This window comes from Eutrigla gurnardus (genome assembly GCF_963514095.1).
Source record: "Eutrigla gurnardus genome assembly, chromosome: 13".
Lineage (NCBI taxonomy): Eukaryota > Metazoa > Chordata > Actinopteri > Perciformes > Triglidae > Eutrigla > Eutrigla gurnardus.
The window spans coordinates 7629185-7647763 of NC_139936.1; the positions used below are offsets into that span (position 1 = coordinate 7629185).

General features: G+C 41.7%; 2 protein-coding genes across 3 annotated transcripts in view; both read left to right on the forward strand.

Annotated features, from left to right (window-relative positions):
- Window positions 1–531: 531 nt before the first annotated feature.
- Window positions 532–11658, forward strand: ddhd2 (DDHD domain containing 2). 2 transcript variants are annotated; one of them, XM_084024884.1, is made up of 19 exons: window positions 532–865; window positions 1398–1603; window positions 2929–3121; window positions 3666–3859; window positions 3972–4061; window positions 4182–4302; window positions 4401–4490; window positions 4563–4704; window positions 4833–5041; window positions 5135–5196; window positions 5315–5434; window positions 5836–5931; window positions 6279–6455; window positions 7015–7170; window positions 7345–7447; window positions 7543–7704; window positions 7898–7996; window positions 9240–9408; window positions 9516–11658. In XM_084024884.1, exons 2-19 carry the CDS (start codon window positions 1484–1486, stop codon window positions 9595–9597), a joined length of 2385 nt encoding a protein of 794 aa, XP_083881010.1. In that variant the 5' UTR covers window positions 532–865; window positions 1398–1483; the 3' UTR covers window positions 9598–11658. The 2 variants fall into 2 exon arrangements, with proteins under 2 accessions (XP_083881010.1, XP_083881011.1); XM_084024885.1 differs by lacking the exon at window positions 7898–7996 and having other exon boundaries at window positions 538–865.
- Window positions 11659–13317: 1659 nt separating this feature from the next.
- LOC311023375 (transforming acidic coiled-coil-containing protein 1-like) overlaps window positions 13318–18579 on the forward strand; it is a 19188-nt gene continuing 13926 nt past the window's right edge. Inside the window, exon 1 of the mRNA XM_084025168.1 lies at window positions 13318–13567. Within this exon, the coding sequence (XP_083881294.1) occupies window positions 13503–13567 (65 nt within the window). The 5' untranslated portion in view covers window positions 13318–13502. The remainder of the gene's footprint in view (window positions 13568–18579) is intronic.

Here is an 18579-nt window from a genome sequence, read left to right on the forward strand (position 1 = left end):
GTTGTGACTCCTACAATTTACTACATTCCCATGTCTCACATACCTGGGCAGATGTCAGTCCAAACCAAACCCAATTTCTGGGTAAGGCTGAGCAGATGACATGTTTGCTTTCGCTAGAATTCCATTAAAGGTCATTTGTATTGATTGATAAAACAGCTATGCCAACAGTATATACATATATGAGCACATAGGTATAATAACTCTGGCCCACATAACACTCATCCCATTTTTTTGAATGTGCGTAGAAAAGTTATTAATACGTGTTATTTTTACCCACCTACCACTTGAAATCGGAACTTATTTGCAGAAAAAAACAACTATAATTACGCCGATTATACAAATTCGTGACGTCAGCTCAATGTCTGGGGGCGGTGTCCTGGTGACGCCGTGTTGTTTCGTGTCGCCTTCCAGTGCTCCTTGTAAATGCAAATTCTATGCTGAAGGTTCGGTTCTTTTGCATTATGGGTTGTTTTCGAGTACCGTTTGACTTTAGAGGTTAACACACTCAGAATCACGTTGTTTTACGCTGGAATGCTAGAAAATGTACACATTTTTATTAATGTGTTAGGAATATTCGAAAGGCATTGGACGCCGTGTTCACGAATTTCACGGTCTAATCGTCTAACGTTGGGAAAAAAAATCGGGCATCACAGAAAACTTTGTGTGTAACAACGTGATTGTTTTAAACCTTAGTTTGTGCGTAAGCGTGCTCATTCGCGAACGTCAGTCTGGTAATCCCCGTATTTCCGAGGACACTGAACAGGCAGCGTTTTGACAGGAGGCTGTCCTTGGTTAGCCGAGCTAGTCCGAGCGAGCTAAACAACGAATACAAACGCTCTGCCTTAACTGTGTGTGAAGTTTGTCGGTGAGTTTAAGTTAACGACTATCTGTTACTACTACTATAACGTCCAAAACACCAACGGGACGCGGTGACGGATAACTTAAACACGAGCGTCCTGTCCAGCTATACCCCAACTCAAGCTAGCTAGCATGAACGTCAACCGACGTTAACAGCCCCTAGCCTCCTCTAGGTAGTGTTTGTTTTGCTTTCACATATCCGAAGACTTGAGACATTCCCTTGAAATATGATACTTTTGTTCAAGATAGCATCAAGAAAATCCCTAAATGCTAATTTGACGTTACATACGTTCCTCAAAATAACTCGCAGCTAATTACAGTTATGTGACTAACGGTTACCTGTCATGTTTACTTGATTTTTCATATTGTAAGTTATTGATCAGCATATGATGGGACAGCTGCCAGTATATTTTGAGATCTGGGATTAAGCTTACATATGAGTTAATGTTAAAGCGCCCTTGCAAGTTTGACAGGTTTCTGACGTGTTATTTAACGTTTATAGTCTTGAAACCTGCTTTTTGCTCTCGTTTTGTGTGCAGCTGGGTTCGTTACAGGTCCTGTGTTCATATGGCCCCCTGCCCCGCCCTCAGGTAAGAGCTGAGGTTTGGGGTCGGGTCTTGGACTAATGTCACACAGACCAGGTGAAGAGGGGGGTCTTTCTCAGGCAGCCCCAAACGTCAACACCCAAGACCAGTTTGACAACCCCACTGAGACTGTGGCAACAGGGAACAAACCTGAGGAACAGGTGAGCATGCAACAGTGTTGTTTGTCAAACGTGTGGCTCCTGTAGCTCCATGATTTAGGTTAGGGGTTAATGTTAATGTATAGTTAAGTATTGTAGATGTTTGTTTGGGATTAGTGTTGGGTTTAAACTTAAGTAATGGGTAAACACGATGAGAAACAGACACTTTGCACAGACTGATAATAGAAGATAATTATTGTTCTTAGAAGAATTTTTGAAATCTGTTGTCCTTACTTCTCAGAATTATCATCATTTTGCAGCACACAGTCAATGAGTTATCTACACTATTGATTATTTTCAGTCCTATCATCATTTCTCATTGATTAGCTGCAGGGGCACAGAAGGCTCTCCATGTATTATCTCCAGTAGGGTCTATTTCAGTCCTGGAGTAGGTTGATCTGTGATCAGGGAAACCTAAGAGGTTTAAGTTGGCACTGAAGATTTGTGGAAGCAATAAACCATGACACCTTGTAAAGTTGATGTAGCAACAAAAGGTATTTTAGGCCACGTTGTAATGGGCCTTCAATGTGGGTTCATACAACTAATCTTTGTGTTTGAAAAAGTCATCTTTGACAGAAATACCGACTGCATTCTTTTTCACCTAAAGAATGCTAGGTCAAAGTAGAAATGGCGGTCTTGTGGCGGTGCTAGGAGTCACATACTTTCCCTGTATGTGTCACAGCATGTAGTCCATAGGAGACAATAAAATCAGCATTTTGTGTAGGGCTAGTATCAATGTGTCTGCCTATCAGTTATATGCTGCAAACATGCTTACATGTACTTAGGAGATTTCACTTTTAGGAAGGATGTTCTTCTTCACATTACCACTGCAAATTGGATTGCTGATTTGGCAGCTTCTTGTAGAGTGGGTGTTTGTTGTTGTTGTTGTTGTGTCACACAGTTCTCTCTTTCAACATGGTGGAACAGGACCATTGAATGATCAAATGTGTTACTGATAGCATTCTTTGTGACAATAAGATTGTGGAAAGGGGTTGTTTACAAACTGTAGTTGTATCAGTTGTGGCAGAAGAGACAAGAGACAGCTTGTAGAGGAGGATTGGATAAAACGGGGCTTTGTGCAGCTGGCCGAGGGGAGGCGTGATCCTTTCCTGTACGACTGTCCTTTGCTTTGTCTCCTGGTCTCATGTCCCTCGATAGGAGTCCAATAGAAGATCACTCAGCTTAGACCTCTATATTTACTTATTCTAGAAGCTACAGACTTGAACGGTAGCTGTATACGCGGGTGTATATAGCAGACATTTAATTTTTACTTTAGCAATATTGCAGATATGAATAGTAAATATTGATTGAGCATAGCTTTTCTCCAGGTGTCGCCTGCAGTGGATGAGACCTCTCCTTCTTCCACATCCTCCTTTGAAATGCTTGACATGGAGTCGGTCCCAGCTCCCTATCACGAGGTGCAGCCTCACTGGTTCTTCTGTCGACGAGCCGATGACAACACCTCCTGGCTTCCGTTCAGCAGAGAAGACTCTGACAAACTAGAGAACGCCTCCAACGCTGGTAAGCATGCGTTTACAGGTTACATGTACATTACATGCTGTACATTATTTAAAAGGTGTGAGCAATTAGGTATGTGAAAAGTGAGGTTACTACAAACAGCGGTGAGAAAATAAAATGTCAAAACATTACCGTTGCCAACACTGGCCTGGTGCCCAGTAGGACGCTTTACTCTCCTGACAGGACATGCTCACTATTACAATCAGTTCAACAGCAGTATCAGGTCGTTTCAGGGCAATTTAGGTGAGGCTCATTATGATTGATATGCAGTACCCTTGTTGTATACATTAATTCGAATTTGTCATCTGTAGTATTCATATTTAAAGTTTTAACTCTAAATTCTGAGTCAACAGACTTTTACTTGAAAAGGACGTTCTTTACCAATTTCATGGCTTGTACAATATGACAGCCTTCTTTAAGAATCTCTGTAGCCTTATTCCCATATGTCCAGAACTGAATCACAGCACTGACATACTTGCATGTCATCATAGAACCTTTGCTTAAAATGGTTTGTATCTACTTGTGTATGTGTGTGTTTACTGTGCAGTAGGAGATGAGGAGGATGAGGTGGTGATCGCTGTGGACGGAGAGCGGTATGACGTTCATATCAAGGAGAGAAAGCGCTACGCTGTGTACTGGGAGCAAGGCCCCACTGAAGTACGCCGCTGCACCTGGTTCTATAAAGGAGATAAAGACACCAGGTTCATGCCTTACCCTGAGGAATTTGGAAAGAGTCTGGAGGTATTCTGACACCGGCCTGGCTTTATTCTCTTCCCAAACTATGCCTGTTCCTCACTTACCTTTTTACATATGTGTCTTTGATTCCTTCCCCTCATATCCTTCAATTTTTCAGGAGGCCTATATGATAGCGGTGACGTTGGACGAATGGAAGAGGAAACTGGAGTTTCCCACTGGAGAGACTGTCATCTTACACAATCCCAAGGTAAGGCCAGCTTTTAAAATACAACTATGTGGCACTAGAATTAAATAGATGACCAAGTCACACTATGGCTTTTCTTTTTTAATAATCATCTTCTCCTTCATTTCCCTGCCCCTCTCTCAGATGATAATGCAGTATCAGCCAATAGGATTGCAGGATGAGTGGGTGTCGTCCCCCTCTGAGCAGACACGTCCTCGAACAGTCAAAAGGGGAGTGGACAGCATCTCTGTAGAAATACCTGATGGTATGTGTGCATGTACCAGCAAGAAATATATACTAGAATATAAGGTCAGTTAACAGACTTATCCACAGTTAACACTTATTAATTTTCCTTCTTCCCAGGTGAACCAGAAAAGGTGGACCACCTTGTCTTTATGGTCCATGGCATCGGCCCTGCGTGTGACTTGCGCTTCAGATCCATCATACAGTGTGGTAAGTGTGAGTTTGTATATCTGTGTACTATGTGTCTATGCCTGACTCTTTCTTTTTCTTGTCTCTCTCCAGTAAATGACTTCAGGAGTGCTTCCCTGTCCCTTCTGGCCTCTCATTATAAGCGAGCTCATCAGGATGGTCAGGTAGGAAGAGTGGAGTTCCTCCCAGTCAACTGGCACAGTGCTCTACACGGGGATGCCACTGGTGTGGACGAGTAAGTATGGAGAGAAATAGGGAGTGGGCAAAAGAAGATCCCTCTGTTTTATAATACAATGAAGTATGTCTCCAACACTGGCAGACGATTGTCAAACTCTGTCTTCCCTTCCTTCACCTACTTTCCAGGGACATCCAGAGGATCACTCTACCCAGCATCAGCAGGCTGAGACATTTCACCAACGACACTCTACTGGACCTGTTTTTCTATAACAGCCCCACCTACTGCCAGACCATAGTGGACACAGTGGCCTCAGAGATCAACAAGCTCCACACCCTTTTTAAACAGAGACACTCAGAGTTCAATGGGGCCATTTCAGTAGTGGGCCATAGCCTGGGTAAGACAATACAAACAAACAAAAACACACACACAGTCACAATTCATTAAAATGCTCAATTTCAACTCTTTCCCCACATCTCTCATTCTTCAGGTTCGCTCATTCTGTTTGATCTGCTAACCAATCAGAGGACAGCATCAGAAGACAGAGAGGGGGTATGATGACGTTCATAGGAAAAGATAGAAAGATCATTATTCAAATAAAAGATTGGACATTTCTCTAAGAGGAAGAAAAGATTATCCACTTCCATTTCTCTCCCTCACTGTGCTTTAGGTTCCCTCTAGTGACCCCTGTCATCTGAACTGTGACACACTGCAGGGGACTCTGACCAGACTGGGCCTACAGCAATACCTGGATATACTTCAAGCTGAAAACCTAGACCTGGAATCACTGGTAACACACACACACACACACACACACACACACACACACACACACACACACACACACACACACACACACACACACACACTCACTCACTCAAGTGTAATCGTTTTTCCCTCACCCACCCCTGAGGCATATCACTGAACTTTATTACTGGCTACTTGTTTTTTTTCGTCCTCCACTTCTGAAATGGATGAAGACTGCTTTAGAATTGACACTGACTCAGTGGTACCAGACAGTAGAAATAAATAAATGTTTTTGTGACCTCAATCCCTGACCGAATTGCTTTGACATAATGACAACCTTTACCACGGTGGCAGCTGCTGTTTACTCTGTATTTGGCATGTGCTAATTTCATTCCCTGAGTGTAAAACATAGTTAAAAACGTATGGATCTCTCTCCTCTTTTAGGCTCTTTGCCAAGATGATGATCTCAAAGATCTAGGAATTCCTCTTGGACCTCGGAAGAAGATCCTTAACTACATAAGGAAGAAATGGCTTTCAGAGGTCAGACAGCCTGAAACTATACTGAGTTATCTTGTTTTGGAACATATGACTATTGCAATGCCTTATTTTAATGCCTTTTATGTTTTTTTAGGTAATATAATACACATAATAATCTGCACCTTTTTTTTGGAAAACAATTCTGTTCCTTTTTCTCATGTGTTTGTGTTTAAACAACCATTGATGTGGATTTGACTGATGCTTCCTATGTGACATATTTAATATGTATTTTTATAAGTAGTTTACTGTATATAACAATGAGAAACAGGCAAGTAAAATGACAGGTCAACATAGACATCTAAATTTCGGAAATCGTTTAAATACATTTTAATATGTCTCAATCTAAATAGGAGTGTAAGACGGGGGCAGTACGTCTGCCACCAGGGTTGCAAGTTCCACCTCAAGTGACCACCGACCATGATGGCAACCAGTCTTCAGGATTGACGACGCAGCAGTCCCAGTTCCACAGGGCGCAGTCCATCACCAGCGCTGTAGACTATGAATACTTTAACGTTGGCATTGGACAGGTACCATAAAGGCTCACAGATCTAAATAGTTGTGCATGGGAGTACCAGTAGATAAAAGCTTTGATGCATCACCTGCTGCTTCTTTCCTCCCCCTGCCCCCCTGCTTTCCCGGACAGACCAATGGAGGCATAGCCAAGGGACAGGTGTGTCTCATATGGTGTACCCATGCCCTCAGGCTTTGTTAGCTCTCTATGATCTCACTGTGCCTGGGGATTATTTTGAATACAGTCTGGTCTGTTAAGGGAAAACTCAAAGCGACTTGAATTATATAAACTGTTTTATGAGCAATGGAGTTTCCATGGCTAAGTCACATTGTGCTGAAGTGATTGAGGCTGACATCTTCGTCCCAGTGAGTCATACATCCAAATTCCACACATTGTGTGTCTGTGGTCATCCAGTCCTGCATGAATGATCAGCTCCCGGGTCTGCCCTTTACCTGCTGTCACACTCCGTTGTCTGTCTCTGTGTTTCCATCCGTCTACATAGCTGTGTCTTCTGAGAACAAAAACTTTTTGAAAACAAATTTGAAGACGTTTCCAATCCCGTCCTCTCCCCGCAGGTATCTATTGATTACCCACAGCTGGCTTTCCAACCTCAAACATTTTTTGCTTTTGGCTCTCCCATTGGAATGTTCTTGACCGTTCGTGGGCTCAAACACATCGATCCCAACTACAGCTTCCCAACCTGCAAGAGCTTTTACAACATCTACCACCCGGTGAGTAATCACATATTTACTCTTATCTGCTTATTCAGGGACATCCTGCACTCACACCTGCAAGTACTAGTAGAAGTTTTACTGCTGTGTATTAATACTTGTTTATTAAGGTATGCATTTAACATGTTTGGGGTCATCTTTTCCATTAATTTCTTCCCCTTTATTGTTGTGTAGTATGACCCCGTGGCCTATCGGATAGAACCCATGATTGTAACAGAGGTAGATCTGGAGCCCATGCTGATACCTCATCATAAAGGCCGCAAGAGAATGCACCTGGGTATAGTCGTCTCTTTGTCTTCACGGAACAATATCGTAGTGTGGGCTTTTGTTTAGTAGGCTTATAGATAAACTCTCTCTCTCTCTGTGTAATAGAACTAAAGGACAGCTTGACCCGTATGGGCATGGATTTGAAGAACAATGTTTTGGGATCGTTACGGACGGCATGGCAGTCCTTTGCCAGACTACCAGTTCATGCACTGCCTCCATCAGATGAAGATGACACTACAATAGAGAGAGACCTTCAAGTGACGCAGGGTAGAAGAAGCACTTTTATTTGCCTTTGCATATGTTTGTATGAGTGCGCTAGTGAGCGTGCACAAGTTCGTCTAACCCAGTCTCCTTGTACTCCTCTCACTCCTCTCTGCATGTTGCCCCTCCCCCTCCCCTCTTCTGCACTATGTGGTGGTTTTTCCTGCTTCCCTCACCCTTTTACCACTTTGAACCTCAGCGGCAGTCACTGCTTCTGCTAAGAGGGAAGAGAAAAGTGCTGATTTTTGGACTAAAATACTGGAGTGGCCCAGGGCCCTTCATAAGCATTACTTCCAAGGTAAGCCAGGATAGTCGCTTGGCTCGAGTATATGAGAAAAACAAATAAAGCCAGCTTACTTGTAGTTTTTCAATCTGGTTCTCCACCATATTCTGCTTGTTCTGGTTTGCAACTAGAAAATAAACATGTATAAAAGAGTCAAAACTAAATACTTTCATTACCTTTCTAAATGGTTAAAACTATGCTACAATGCATGCAGAATTCAACTGTTTGCATTCAATTACTGTGGTTTACTTTGTCTCTTCAGCTTCCTCACAAAGAACACATGTAATGTAATGTGTGACATTATTACCGCAGGCTCCTCTGCTTCTCTTCCCCCCATGCATACCTGCACCACTACTGCTATACATGGAAACCATAACTCAATGTTTAATTTTACAACACCCCCTTCAGGCCCTTCTGTCCTTCTTCTGCTGACAGTTCTCTTGTATGAAATTATGGTCTTAGTGACTGATGTTTAATGTCAGAGGCCACTCGAGTAACCATGACGCACTCGTATGTGCTGAAGAAATAGTTCAAGTAGTGAACAGTAGCTACATGCAGCTACATGTCCTCCACTTTTCTACAACAGCACCTCCTAAACCTGTAAATGAAGTAAATAGGTCACATGTAATACGGTTGCTGTTAGAACAGACTGTCCAGTTAAATCACACAGCCTTTACTCACCAATTTTGTCTTACTTTTCACTATATTCGTTAAGAGGACTCATAGCTTTTCATGTTCAACCGTTACAACCTTTACTCGTGTAGTGGTGTAAGATCCCAAACAAGAGACATTTTTATATTTTTAATGACATGTTTGATAAGCTAGCAACTAGCAGTTAAGAGTTCATCAGCAGTGCATTATGTTTTTGTGGTGAGAGCCCTTGTGAGATCACTCCTTAAGCACTAATGCATTTGTATCATAGCAACAAACACTCTGATCACCTGATCACACACACATATTTCGTGCTAATCAAAAAAATCTTAAAAATGACAAATATTCTCTGTCAGCTTAGAAAACCTGTCCTGCAACCAACATCTAGTCCTTACCCATGAAAACATTTCACAGTGCTTTTCTAAACAATCACAAACTATATTCTTACAACACTGACAGCAGACATTCTCTTCTTTCCTGTCAATGATCTGATCTCTTCTGGTTTTTACCAAAAAGTCTGACTCGTAACAGATCACTGCTGCTGGCTATTGTCTTCGTTTAGTTGCCCGCCTATACAGCCTCATCTTTCTTAATTTTGTCACTGCAGGAGTGTGTGATGAGGCAGAGTCCTCAGTGTCAGCAGAGCAGGCCGAGCAGCCTGAGATTAAAGTGGGGATGTTGAATGGAGGACGAAGGATCGACTACGTACTTCAGGAAAAACCCATCGAGAGCTTCAATGAGTACCTGTTTGCCATCCAGTCTCATCTGTGTTACTGGTGAGTCATGCATACCTGTGGAGGGGTGACTCACAGTATTTTGGCTCTTTTGTGTGTGTTTTACTGATTCTGATTCTGATTATTTTTTCCCCCTCTCTGTCTGTTAGGGAGTCTGAGGATACTGCTCTCCTGCTGCTGAAGGAGATCTATGACAAGCTAGGTGTGGCCTTTGAACAGCCACAACAGTAATAACGTTGTATGAATGTGGACTTGCTTTTTAAGATGACAGTAACCTGAAAATGACAAAATGAAGGACAGCTTTCAGAGACACAATCCTCTTCCAGAATGCCTTACTGTCTGGGTGTTACCTGACTGCCCCGCCCTCTCCTCCCTTGACAGTGGAGACCATTTTGTCTGCAGTCAGGTGATTGTAGTTTAGATAAGTCAACTTTCATTTAAGGGAGCTGTGGTTTCTTGGTGCTGCCTAAACTCCCACTGCAGGACTGGGTTTGGTTTATGATAGTTCAAATCCAACAACACATCATGTCCCCGGTTGCACTTTTCTGTCTTTTTTGAGTCGTTCGTTATTTTACTTTTACTTTGCACTTTCACTTTCCAAAAGTGGTTGACATATCATGCGTAAAGATGTGGCTGAATTTTTTTGTTTTAAAAAAAAACACTTCATGTTGTCTATCTATTGACAACAACAATATATTTTATTAAAACCCCAGAATATAATTAAAATAATCTATAAAAGTAGAATATATTTCCCAGCCTCATATACAGCATTCAAATTCAGAAATATAAAACTATAATTATAATTACCTATAAGTGTGTTAAACAGGGCATCTCTGTACGACTGCACTAACTTAAAGCTGTACTGACAGCTCTTAGCCTAACAACATTCGACCGTACCTTTCTAAATAAATGTATAGGTTCTGAAGGGAATTGAAGGTTGATATTTTGCTATATATAACAATAAGCTATATTTTCTTTCTGTCAAAATTAAGGCCACTTGAAACCCAAAACTGCTCCTCGTACATTTGTGCAATATAACATTAATGTGTATATATTGCTATTATTCTTTATGTTTAACAGACCCTGTACTGACGCTGTCATTGAAGGTGTTAATTTTGCCTTCTCATAATAATAATATTTTTATTTCACTTGCAATATATGCAGCCGCTATCTAAATGAAGTAATCCTGATGAAGATTTGTAACAGAAATGAAGTTGAGAGTTGCAGGTACTTCAAAGGGCAAGATGTGTGTGTGTGTGTGTGTGTGTGTGTGTGTGTGTGTGTGTGTGTGTGTGTGTGTGTGTGTGTGTGTGTGTGTGTGTGTGTGTGTGTGTGTGTGTGTGTGTGTGTGTGTGTGTGTGTGTGTGTGTGTGTGTGTGTGTGTGTGTGTGTGTGTGTGAGACTTCAGTTTGTATGTTATAGACTGTACAGAAGGCCAGTTCTACTTTCTCTCAAGGTCTGTGCCATTCCTCCTTTATGTCTCAAAAATGTATGTTTCTGTAATTCCTAACAGCGGTCCATTCTTTATCCTAAAATATGATTAATTTTAATACAGAGTGGCATCTCTCATTCATTTTTTTTGTCTAAGCAAAGGGCCAAATGGTACATGTTAAACTTTGTAGCAAGGTATTGGAAAATCTTTTTCAGTATTGCATGTACTAATTTGTGTTTTCGAGCAGGGTTTCTGGTCCCGACCCAATATTTATTTCCCAGAAGGTTCATGTCGTGAACCCAGCAATAACACAGTTGTCACATTGAACTCATATACATTTGATTTAGAGGGAAGAGCATGATTAATAGATTATATTGAAATGATGTTTGAAAGCATATCAATTTATTTTATATAAAAATATACATATAACAAACATCAATGTGTTTAAGAATGATTTAACTACAAATGACTCGTATGTAATGTACCTGTGTGGCACCACAGCCCCCACCACCAAAGCTCTGCCCTGTATCTCAGCCCTCTGGGTGTAACATCCACACAATGCATGAATTAACCCAATGGGGTTGTTCCTTTTTTTTCTACCTTAGAAATGCACTGAACACTATATCATCATGTTGCCATGTCCTTGATCCTCACCTCCAGCTGCGTTTCTGTGATTTGCATTGTCTAAACAGTAAAACAGGACTTAATGGTGCCTGGCTCCTCTTCCTTACCATATCTGCTGTTATTGCACTTGATACTAAAATGTTGATACATACCAAAAAGCAAATGTTCTCCTTACCAAATACACACCCTATTAATATGGTAACATGTTGTGTGTGCCATAATAAAACATTACATGGGTCTTGTTGTGTTCTTTGGATTTAATTGCTTATTCTGGATGTGACACAAAATAATTCACCCCTTTTTGTTTTTATGGATTTGTATGATATCGAGCTTCTAAATCAAATTGGATAATTTACAAAGTTACATAGTTTATGTATATATATCCTCAAACACATTAGCCTACTTATGCTGCCTTCACGTGGTATCGGAATTGTGGTAAATACAAGATGCCGACTTGAACATGACATTCTCGTAATCCCGATTTCACAAGTGGGTGTTTGGATCTTCCGACTGGAACGTGAAGGCGGCGGGAGTGATATGCCAATGGCGAGCATGCGCAGTCGCGTGGAAAACAGCATCACTTGCAGCGGTTGAATTGACTGGCAACTCTGGACAACAACCGTGAGGTAAGTTGAACTCTTGTAGTCGTTTTGTAGTTTTTGTTTTTAAGCTGTTGACCAGGTCTACGTGGTGTAACCGTTAATGTTTTTAATTCGTAAGTTATGGCGCTTATAAGCTAGCAAGTGGTCAGAGTAACTTGGCTATAGTCTGTTAACGTTACTGACTAGTATCCCTACTGTCCGTTATGACTCTGTTGTGCACCGTTTTGTGAATGAAATGTGATCAAGATCATTCAGAAACGAGGGACCTCCATGGTGAGCCTCATGTGATTCATCAGTGGGAGGAAGTTATGCACTAAAGCCTTTCAGTTGGTCTCAAGGCGGTTCTGTCCTGCCCCCCCCGTGGGTGTTTTTTAATTGTTTTATGCTAGCGAACTAACAGGATGGGACAGGCTTGAGTCAGGAGGTTTGATATCCTTTTGAATCTTTACGAGAATCTTCTGTATTGACACTCAATAGGATGAATGGGGATTTCTCTGACACTGTTGGTTAAACAATGTCTAAATAGTTTTTTTGTTTATAGTAACCTACTTCATTCTTTCTCAGTAGACGATGACGCCTCTTTTGGTCAGACTGGTTGCATTGTTTGTTGTGGTTTTGAGTGTGCACATGTTTTGCATCAGGGTAAAAGTGCAGTAATTATCTTGGGAAATTAATGTATGCAAACAAGCTTAGCTCTGGTGGTGTGTGTGTGTGTGTGTGTGTGTGTGTGTGTGTGTGTGTGTGTGTATTGTCATGCTAAAACTCAAAAGGGCTGCAGCGATGGGTATGAGGTCACAGCAGGTAGTGGGAATGTGGCACAACAAATGAGGCTGTGTTTCATGCCGCCAACTCTCTCTCTCCATCATCTTCCATCCCTCCCCCGGATCTCAGATCTGTCATTCTGCTGACTAACAATAGAAAAGACTCTTTCACGCTTGAACAATGCTCTCACCCCTGCCAGATACCCTCATGACACACACACACACACACTCTCCATCTACCCCCTCCAACTCCTTGGACTTAGTGTGCTTTGAACACCCCCATCTCTCTCTCTCACACACACACACCACCACACCCATCTCCCATCTCCTTCTAAAGGCTATGCACTTCCTGCCCTGCAAGTGAATGTAATTTGCCTGTGTATGAGAGAGAGAGAGAGAGTGAGCGAGTGCAGTGTGAGTGGATAAGCAGAGCGAAGGAGGAGGGACTGTCAGCCATTCATGTGTGATCAGTTAGTACTCTTGAGTGTTTAGACTCTACAGCATCAACAGAGACGGCGAAAGAGAAAAGGATGTGGAGAGAGGCTGGCTGGTTGGTTAAATAATGACAAGAATAACAAGACATGTCATGAGAAGCAGTGCCTCCGACGCTGAGCCAGACTGTCTGGAGGGGAGGCAGAGGTGAACCTTTTGGAGGAGAAATACGGACATACAGAGGACCTGTGATAAACCTGAAACAACAGAGACTCGGCTGTTGCCATGGGGGGCTCCCTCAGCCAGCAAAGGAAGGGCTCCGTCAGCTCTCCTCGGAAGAAGAGCAGCATGTAAGATGAGATGCTTCATTGTATGTATTTCTTGATGAGAAAAGGGGAACGTGCACAGGCAGCATGGGCGCACTTGATCAAGGACAGTAGCTCATTTTAGCCCTTTTAGTACTTGAGATGTGTTGTTCTGTGTGTATGAACTCAGCGCTTCCTGTATCGGTGATGGGAAGAGGAGTGGATGATACTGTGTTGAAGGGCAGTGCTGCTGAGACCTTGATGCTTCCTGTAGAGCCAGGGCTTTCCCTCTGGGACTGAAAGCAAATCAGCCCATTAGACTCTACTGCACACAGCCTTTCCTCTCCTTCTATTTTGAATGCTATGTTGGTATTCAAATCTAAGCAAAGAGGGGCGAGACAGTGTGGTACAGCTGATCATGCTCCTGAAATTAAGCCAGTATCCAAACTAAGTCCAAGTGTCGTTAGTTTCGAGCAGCAGCTTTTGTGGTTACAACTTTAGAAATAATAATGCTGCTAGCTATTAATTATTATGCAGCTGTGACCTTAATTCTACTGTGGTATTTTTATCATACACAGTTTATTTCTGGTAGCACAGGTTCCTGTTTTGTTCATGCAGTATGTTTGACATCCTTAAATGACTGCGTTGTATGAACTCCTGAACCCTTTCATCTTGTCCGAATGACGGGAAAGGGAATGAAGATGTTATTACTGAGGCATTCATCAAAGCTCCCTCTTCTTTTTTTTTTTTCCTCAAATCCTTTTTAACAGAGAGTGGATCCTTTTATTTTGTCCTCCTTTCATATCCCAGTGATGCTTTACATGAAAGCTTTTGTAAGCCCCTTGCAGCGGAACACTTTCTCTCAAACACACGTAAATGCAGAGGCACATTCAGCCAGTCTTTTTGTAAATGTCACTGTGTTCGCTTATTCAAGCCATGCAAAATAGCGGTTGTTAATGTGAGAAGCAGTGTGACCATGCACTGAAGATGCAGATGTTTTGGAGATGGCAGGGAAACGCAATGAGTGACAGAAAGAGCTCAGAGAGACTGACACTGAGATAAAAGCAGATTTTAAAGCAATGCTCATTGTTATTTTGTTGTTGTTTGTTTTCATGATTACTTATGCATACTGTAGCCTCCTGCATGTGTTTATTTTAGGGTTGGTGGGGGTTGGGGTCCTCCTTCTGGGAAAACTAGGAAGCCAACTAGTGCCATGGGATCTCATTTTTTTCAGCTTCTGGTCTAATTTTAGTTGGCTTTATCATGTGTTTTATGTCCTAACTGGAGCAGTCTTGGATGTATAGTGGACTTCCTGTTCTTAAAAAACCCAGGAACATCCAGACAGAACCTCATTTGGGAAGAGGCTGATCTGCATTTGGAGCTCATTTATTGGTGCAGTGGTATGAATTCAGGCCAGTTTAGGCTGAAAAACGTTGCTAATCTTTACAGAGACACACATTGCGAATGCATGAAGACAGGCACTGAAATGTGAAGATGTATTATACATAAGCTTATGCTGAACAGGCTTGCCAGAATGTAAGTGAAACTCACAACTGAATAATGTTGAAGTTAATGCCTGAAAACCCTCACTTGCACAATTACTAACTATTTTTTAATAGCTATATATTAATGCATAGTTGAAATGGACTTAACAGGCAACGGAAAAGAATGGAAACATTATAAAGTAGAACAGTAGGGGGTGTGTTATCTGTAGCCCTGTGCGTGCATGTGTGGACAATGTACATGCACCATTGTCTGGGAATTGTGTGCTCTTGTGCCCCTGTTGTAATCAGAAACAATAGCTCAGCTGGTGGCTATACGTGACCCCTCTTGGGTAAACCCCTCCTCTCTTTTAACCTTGTTCCCTCATTCTTTCTCCTCTTGTTTTATCACGCCTTCATCAGTGCAGATATATAGTGTACTGTAGCACGGTGAGGGCTTCAGCTCCATTCACTGAACTCTGTTCACCCCATGCAAGTTTTCCACTCTGCAGCTAAACGGGTTTTCTCTATTCAAGATGCATCGTCATATCAAAGGCTTTAGAGCGTTTGTCTCTTTATATTTTATCTGCTCTGTTCTGGATAATGCTGCATCAAACCATATAAATCAACAAAATACATAAAGTGAATATTATCAGCAGTGTTACCTTCTCTCTATGTGTGTCTTTGTGGATGTTTACTTTTCATAATAGTGTAATAATACACACGTGACCCAATCACAAGCCAGAGATCCTGTTTACTCAAAAGCTACAAAAGGTGATGTCAGTTATGTCTCTCCCTCGCTTCCTCTGTCACATCTATTATTCCTTTGGTCTTCTTTGCTCTTTCATCTTGACATTGTATCCCTGAAATGGTGGCTGATTTAAATGCTGCTGTTTTTTTGTTGTGATGTTTTTATGCGAGTGTCCAATAATGACCACTAGATGGAGACATACTACAGAACAAGCCAACACATATTCCATTGTTCTATGTTGTTGTATGTTTGGAGGAATAACTTGGACAGACAGACAGTCAGCAAGTCCATCAGTCTGTCCATGCCAGGACGTTTTTTTAAACATTTGGCTTATGGTATACACATATACGGTGTACTAATGCCCATACTTACATTCACATGTACACACAGTCACATATTTATACATGGTAAAGTGTTTAGTTGCAGCAGAGCACATGGTGGAATATTATCCGCAACTTCCTTTTATTATTTATATCTTTTGTGCTGCTATCTATTGTAACTTAACAATAGTGACTCAACCTGAAAGCATCTGGTGTCTGTTTATCAGTTGTATCCACCAGGAGAAATTAGTTGATGAAGTTTGTCTGAGATAAATCGAAATGCCTAAATTAAATCTCAAAGAAGTTCAGAGACTGTTTATTCCTTCCGTGTTGCTTTCTAAGTGATCTAAATGTGTTGCCACATTACGGAAAACACTGATATTGTAGGTCACAAGTTATTGTTTCATCTTGGATTTTCATTCAGACACGCTCTGACGTGTATTCTATTCAGAAATGTGTTTTTGTCTGAAATCTATACGTGTAACTGGGATAATTTATGCTGCTGACTTTGGTGTTCGAGTTTAGACAAACGATCAAGAGCAGTTATATTATGAATACTGACACTGATATGTTCATTACAATGCGAGTTTGCTGTTTGACACGTGTGTTGTCTCAATATTGAATGTGAAGTAGAAGCATTTAAAGACGGTGCTTTCTGCATCTTTTTTGGAATGTAACTTGTAATTGAAACAGGGTTTGTGCCCAAGTCTAAAATTAAAAGAATGAAAGCTGCAATTACATACCACAATATGAAAATGTTGGATAAACAACATACTGACGACTCTTTTACCCCTAGCAGTACTGGGCATACACATGTAAAATAGAGTGGAAGACTGTGGTATAGTGGTAATATACGACATGTGAGATTTGTGTTGATTCAGGGGATTAAGAGCAGAGATAAACTGTCTGTGATTAAAACAGATAATTCCGTCTCAGCATGCACACACAGTTAGTTATCTCATCCAGTATCACATCACCTCTGTTGTGGCTAAAAGACATGTTTATCATTGCTGATTTATTCTTAGCTCATAACCACACATGCTGCCATCAGTCAAGATGTAATTGATGATTAAGGATGCACATTCTTGCTGGATTTAGCGTCGGCGAACAAACGAAACAGCCGGGGGTCCGGTGTGTGTGGTGGAGGCTATTTCGTCCACTCCGGTGTGCTTGGTGTGGGTGTACTGTATGTGTGGGTTTGCCTCTGTTTCACGGTGTGCTATTTGTGGTTTCAAGGTATTACATAAGAGCCGATTCTTTTCTCTTTTCTCTGTTTTGTTTTCCTTCTCCTCCATCTGTGGTTAGGGGTAGGACCACTTCTACATGCTGTTTCTCTCTCTGTGTACAAACATATTTCCTGTGTGTGTTCAGGGGCAAGTTGACAACTTCAAGGTGCAGCAGAGTAAACACGGGTTTCTCTCACTGCCCCTGAGGGGGTTTGTTAGCTTACGGCACATTATGGCCACTGCAAGAAGGACAGGTTTGTCCTCTCTGCTTTACTGCCGGACAGATAAGGAAACAAAGGAGGGAAAGGAGACAATGTCGGGAATGTTTATGAATTTCAGATTTCAATCCTGCCCAGAAACTCACTTTTTCTTCTCTCGCCTTTGTTATCTCTCTGACTCTGTCTGTCGCTTTTCATTTTTAATTGATGCTCTTTTCCATCTGTCGTTCCTCCTAATTTGCTCCATTTTTCAGTCCAGCTATCACAGATGAAACAGAGCGTCTTTCTCTGTGTTCACCGGCGTGTGACATTATTATTTTAGTGTGTTTGTGCATGCGATCGTCTATCTGACTGCCTGTCTCTGTGGACCAGCTCATTGTCATCGCTGGTAGAGCTTCTGCCGCTCTTTCCACATTTTCTACATGTGAGCAGTAAACAGTAAAAACAAGAAAGGCATCTCTGCCGCTTCCCTTATCTTTTCCCGCTCACCTTTTTCACGGGGGCTGAACCATCCTCCCTTATTAGATTAGTCGTGGCCCATGTTTTTTTCACAGCATTGCATCTGGCCTAGATGTATGTGTGTGTGTATGAGAGAGAGGGAGAGAGAGAAGTATAAATGTGAAAGCCTGGCTCAGAGTTATATAAGCCATCCATGAACAGCCTCAGAGACACGTGTGTGGGTGAGAGTGTGGGAGAAAGTGTCTGTGAGCAGCGATGAGAGCTTTAATCCTAATGACATTTCCTGTCAGCCCAGCGAGAAGTTGCACCATTACTGTTGAATCTGGGTTTGCTGTATTGATTTGTTTGCTGTCAGGCCTGGATGTTTTCAGTTTAGAAAAACCTCTGTAGGTTTGGTCTCACATCAAGGGAATTAACGGCTTCATTTCCAGTTCAGATTGTATTTGTTTGTGTAGGGTGTTTACATGATTGGTCCTTAAATATATTTGCAACTCTGGGCATAAGTACTGGTTACCCATAGATTCTCCTGGGAGTTGCCAAGTAAACAAACCATTAACAACTCAAATTACCTTTCAAACTCACCCAAACACGTCACCAGGTCA